The sequence below is a fragment of the Mandrillus leucophaeus genome, unplaced genomic scaffold, assembly GCF_000951045.1.
Source record: "Mandrillus leucophaeus isolate KB7577 unplaced genomic scaffold, Mleu.le_1.0 Scaffold451, whole genome shotgun sequence".
Lineage (NCBI taxonomy): Eukaryota > Metazoa > Chordata > Mammalia > Primates > Cercopithecidae > Mandrillus > Mandrillus leucophaeus.
Window position 1 is genome coordinate 497,363 of NW_012104821.1, and position 5,516 is coordinate 502,878.

Genomic DNA, 5,516 nt, shown 5'->3' on the forward strand with positions numbered 1-5,516 from the left:
GAAAAAGAAATGAAAGAAGTGAACGACGAACACAAACTTTCTCCTGATTAGAGGAAGAGGCCAGAAGTTCCTGTGGACGTTCATTTTTTCTTCTTTATCTTGCATTAATGAGGCAGTCCTTGGAGACTGGGGAACTTGGGCTTGTTTGGCTAATGAGGAGCTCTGTGCATTGAGCCCCCGAGGCTGTAGAATGGTAAATACTCAGCCTGTGCCTCCAGCCCTGCAGTGTGAGCTTCCAGGCCAGTGGGCTCCACACCTGTCGTCTGCATCAGGAGGCTCATGTCTGACCCTGTCTTCCTGCCAGTTCTGAGGACGGAGCCTGAGCCTCCATCATGCACCAGGCAGGGAGGACAGTGGACCTGCTCTCCGTGGCCATGGCCCAGCAGAGGGGAAGCGCAGCTCAGTGAGTGCTGAGGGACGGTCGGGAGCCTTGTTTCCTCATCCTCAGCACAAACAGGACAGTGGGGTGGCAGATGGGAGGACACCAATGTGCAAGATGTCAGCTCAGACGACTGTGGGTTTATGTTCGGGGTTGTGATTGGTCTCAGAAATCTCATTCAAAGTTTAACTTTTCTTCCACACTGGTTCAACTTCCCAAAGACATCTCACCCACAAAAGCGTGTTCCCAAAACATGCCAAGGAGATTATGAAGGTGATAAGGATGAGGAGGACGATGACAGTCATCACGACATCAAGAACTTTTATGGAGGGCTTCCTGAATGCCAGGCTCTCGGCTTCATGTTTTATGTAGCCAGTTTCCTTTCATCTGTGTATATACCTGTGAGTTATACCTGCCACATTATTCTTAATTATAGAATAGGAAAGGAGCCCTCCAAGTCCAGACACACGGCATTTGGCCAGGCCTCTCCCTGAGTCCAACCTGCCCTCTCGAATCCCTGTCTGTCCTGGCAGATGCCCCTGTTAACTGCATTCTCCTTTTGGGGGTTCCTGGTAGACCACAGCTAGACCAGAGGGTGCCACGTTCACAGTATCAAGTATAGAAAGGGCAGCCAAGATCACATGAAAGATCCCAGAAAGAACTGGCACAGGATCTCCCTTGCCCCTGTTCCTGGCTTTCCTTGCAGCTCTCCATCTCCTCAAAGGAGACATAAAATCAGGGTCGTGGCTCCATTCCTAATCAGGAAGCTGGACCCCTGTTTCTGAATGCACTCCAAATGTGCCTGTAGTTAAGAGCTCCAACCTCTGCTTACAACTTTCTGAGAGCCGGAAAGTAATGAAGAAGGGTAGTGCCTACTTCATTACCAAGGCCTCAGAGACTGACCGCTTGGTTTTGAATCTGCCCACTTCACTGAACTGTGTGACATGAGGCGAAATGTCTGTGCCTCTGAGACTCAGCATTGTCATCTGAGCTGATTTCTAGTTAATCCAACTGCAGTGAGCGATGGTTAAACAGATCGTGAGTGCTCCCTGCGTGATCTCTACGTGATGGATGCATAAAGGCAAAGTCAATTTTTATATTATTATTATTATTGTTTTAAGCTTAATCTTCATACAGTTGAACTGCAATGTCCTCTGGCCTGAAGTTACAGGCCCCTACATTCCTGACAGGACATTTGACATTCGTCCCTATCTAAGTAAGTGCCGAGTATTGTGAGAGGAATGTTTGGGTCTCTTTCATTTCTGATCCCCCAGAACCTATCTCTTGCCTGTCTCAAAGGAGGCATCAAAAATAAAGTTCCCCGTTAAATATTGAATAGGCCCTTCCTTGGATCAGAAAAAAATTGGCTGTGATCAGTGTGGCCTCAACACAGTTAGTGGTTTCTTGTCTGTCCTTTCATCCCTTTAGGAATGTCTAATAAAATGAGATACAAGATAACACCTGTTTATGTCTATGTCACAGATACAGGGGCCTTAGAATTCCATTTAGTAGCATCTGCAATGTTCAAGTACCTAAATACCACGGCAGAGATTTTCTTAGGTACATCAGAAAGAAAAAACGCACAAAGAGAAGAGGGCAGGTAAACCTGATACTTGCGCTTAGACACAATTTTGAGTTTCACATCATTCCAGACTAAAAGAAAATAAAGAGAAAATGTTATTAAACTTCATTATTATTTAGTCATGACGCATGCATTACACATTATTGATATCTGTGTGGTCGCTGAAGGCCTACAATTATGTGCAACAAAACTTTCTTATCAAAACCCAAAGAAAGCATAAGCCAAGGACGAGAGCTGTATATTAAATAAATTTGGAAACATAGCTCGTATATTTGAGTGGGCATTTACTTGTGTGAAGAAACGATGTTAGAAAACCTAAGAATGATAAAAACTATGAAAAGTAATTGGCATGTAGAAAGATCTTCTGATTATGAACTATCAGGTTTGATTTAGCTTTCAGATAATGCAGTCCTAGCTCTTTATAATGTTTGTAAATATTCTACATCAAAGGAATTTGTAGCACAGTGTCAGAATAAAATAAAGTGTATTTCACTGCTTCTTAATTTTTTTTAATTAAATTCACTATTTTTTTCTTAAAGAGACAAGAACGTTTTGTTTTGTTTCTGAAAAGAGTAGGCCATGTTTTACTGCGATCATGGATTTTGAATATATTAAGTCCTTGGTCTTCTAACATTCTTCAATTTATTTTCTCTAAAGTAGTATGTACAGGAAGAGTTGAATAGCACAAAAGTAAGTCATGTAACAATTCTGAGATTTTTGAGATTGTCACAACTGAGAAATATTGCTGAGGGTATGTGGTCCTCAAGTGTGAATATGTTCCTTGTGACTTGCTTGTATCCAAAATATACACACAGCATTAAGTGCGATTTATGTCTTTTATTTTCCAACCCTCTTTTCTTCTCAAGGTGTCCAAGTTACACAGAGCCACAGAATCTCACAGGTGTCTCAGAATTCCTCCTCCTGGGACTCTCAGAGGATCCAGAACTGCAGCCCATCTTCACTGCGCTGTTCCTGTCTATGTACCTGATCACGGTGCTGGGGAACCTGCTCATCATCCTGGCCATCGGCTCTGACTCCCACCTCCACACCCCCATGTACTTCTTCCTCTCCAACCTGTCCTTGGCTGACATTGGTTTCACCTCCACTACGGTCCCCAAGATGATTGTGGACATCCAATCTCATAGCACAGTCATCTCCTATGCGGGCTGCCTGACTCAGATGTCTTCCTTTGTCCTTTTTGCATGTATGGAAGACATGCTCCTCACTGTGATGGCCTATGACCGGTTTGTAGCCATCTGTCACCCCCTACTCTACCCAGTCATCATGACTCCTCACCTCTGTGTCTTCCTAGTTTTGGCGTCTTTTTTCCTTAGCCTGTTGCATTCCCAGTTGCACAACTTGATTGTGTTACAATTCACCTGCTTCAAGAATGTGGAAATCCCTAATTTTTTCTGTGACCCATCTCAACTTCTCAACCTTGCCTGCTCTGACAGCGTCATCAATAACATATTCGTATATTTAGATAGTACCATATTTGGTTTTCTTCCCACTTCAGGGATCCTTTTGTCTTACTATAAAATTCTCTCCTCCATTCTAAGAATTCCATCATCAGATGGGAGGTATAAAGCCTTCTCCACCTGTGGCTCTCACCTGGCAGTTGTTTGCTTATTTTATGGAATGGGCGTTGGCGTGTACCTGACATCAGCTGTGTTACCGTCTCCCAGGAATGCTGTGGTGGCATCAGTGATGTATGCTGTGGTCATCCCCATGCTGAACCCCTTCATCTACAGCCTGAGAAACAGGGACATTCAAAGTGCCCTGTGGAGGCTGCACAGCAGAACAGTCTAATCCCATTGTCTGTTCCATCCTTTTTCTCGTGTGGGTTAGAAAGGGCAACCACATTAGATCTCTACATCTGCAAATCCTGCCCCCTTGGTCACATTATTTTTGTTGCTTGATGGGTTTTACTCCTTTCGACATTTCCTATGTGAATATTGCTTTCTTTGTTAAGCCTTTAACTGGAATGGGTGAGTATTCTGGGATCCTTTGTTTAGCGTAAACGTCGTGACTGAATCTTCTATAGCTAGGCAGACTCCTTCAGTTTCTGAGCAATGACCCTGTTGTCCAGGTGAAATCACAACCATCTTTTCATATACAGGAAGTCCTCATTTCATTTTCTAATTCTCTGAAAATTGACTTTATGGAAACAATATACAGCAGGTCCTCCAACACCATTGTTTGGTTCAAAGTTGTTTAGTTAGAATGTTGATGAGGGATAAATTGGTTTCACTCTACACAATTTTGCTTAAAGATGCAGTTTCCAAGAGACTATCAAAGATGCTAAGTGAGGACATACTGTACATCACATTCACCCGTTTCCACAGTTCATGTGGAATTTCTTTATAAACTGCTTCTAGGGAATCGATTCAGGTAGGTTATGTGTAGAGATCCGTGTCACTGGTCCTCAGTCTTGGCTTTGATTGAAATCACCTGGGGAGCTTACAAATGCTGAGGCCTGGGTCTCATTACCTGAGATTCTGATTTACTTGCATCTGTGTGGGTATGCGGATTTTTGTTTGTTTGTTTGTTTGTTTTAGGCATCAGAGATGGTTCCAATGATGAAGTTCCTAGAGGGATCAAGCTCCGATGAGGAAGAACAGAAGTTAATTGTAATATGATTTCTTCAAGTATGATCTTCAAATGCATTGTCCTTCAACACCGTACAAATTTTTATCATGGTGTTTTTTCTTACCGCTTAGCATTTTCATTTTACATTTGCTGAAGTTACAGATTTATACACACGTCGATTGCTGTTTTATTTCACACTTGTGCATACACATAAAATGGGAAATAGAAAAGAATTAAATGGTCACCATATCTCTAAAGCTTCACATTTCAAGACTTTTTAAAAAATATTTATTTTTTTAAAAAGTTGTCTCAATTAAGAAAGTGTAATATACACACAAGATGAAGTATTATTCAACCTAAAAAATAACAAAATCCTCTCCACTGCAGCAAAAATAAGATGAGATTGCAGGTCATTATATTAAGTGAAATAAGCCAGGTGCAGAATGACAAGTATTACATGTCCTCACTTATATGTAGGAACAAAAAAAGAAAATCTTGGCCAGGCATGGTGGCTCATGCCTGTAGTCCCAGCACTTTCGGTGGCAGAGTCGGATGGATCACTTGAGGCCAGGAGTTCAAGACCACCCTGGCATGGTGAAACCCCATCTCTACTAAAAATACAAAAATTAGTCAGGCGTGGTGGTGCATGCCTGTAATCCCAGCTACTTGGGAGGCTGAGGCAGGAGAATCACTTGAATCTATGAGGCAGAGGTTGCAGTGAGCCAAGATCGTGCCTCTGTAGTCCAACCTGGGCAACAGAGTGAGATTCCATCCCACACATACACACAAAAGGAATCTCATGAAGGGGTAGAGAGTAGAAAGGTGGCTAGCAGAGGCTAGGAAGAAAAGGAGTTAGTTGGGGAATGAGGAGAAGTTGATAATTGGGTACAAAAATACAGAAAGATGGAATAAACGAGTTCTAGTGTTTGATAGTACAGTACAGAAATTTTAGTTCACAAGAATTTA

The 5,516-nt window shown here is 42.4% G+C and overlaps 1 protein-coding gene across 1 annotated transcript; it reads left to right on the plus strand.

The window, feature by feature from the left end:
- The first annotated feature begins 330 nt into the window (after positions 1–330).
- LOC105549662 (olfactory receptor 7E24-like) lies at positions 331–3,844 on the plus strand. The gene is made up of 2 exons (XM_011994283.1): positions 331–403; positions 2,828–3,844. Exons 1-2 carry the CDS (start codon positions 333–335, stop codon positions 3,768–3,770), a joined length of 1,014 nt encoding a protein of 337 aa, XP_011849673.1. The 5' UTR covers positions 331–332; the 3' UTR covers positions 3,771–3,844.
- The last annotated feature ends 1,672 nt before the right edge of the window (positions 3,845–5,516 follow it).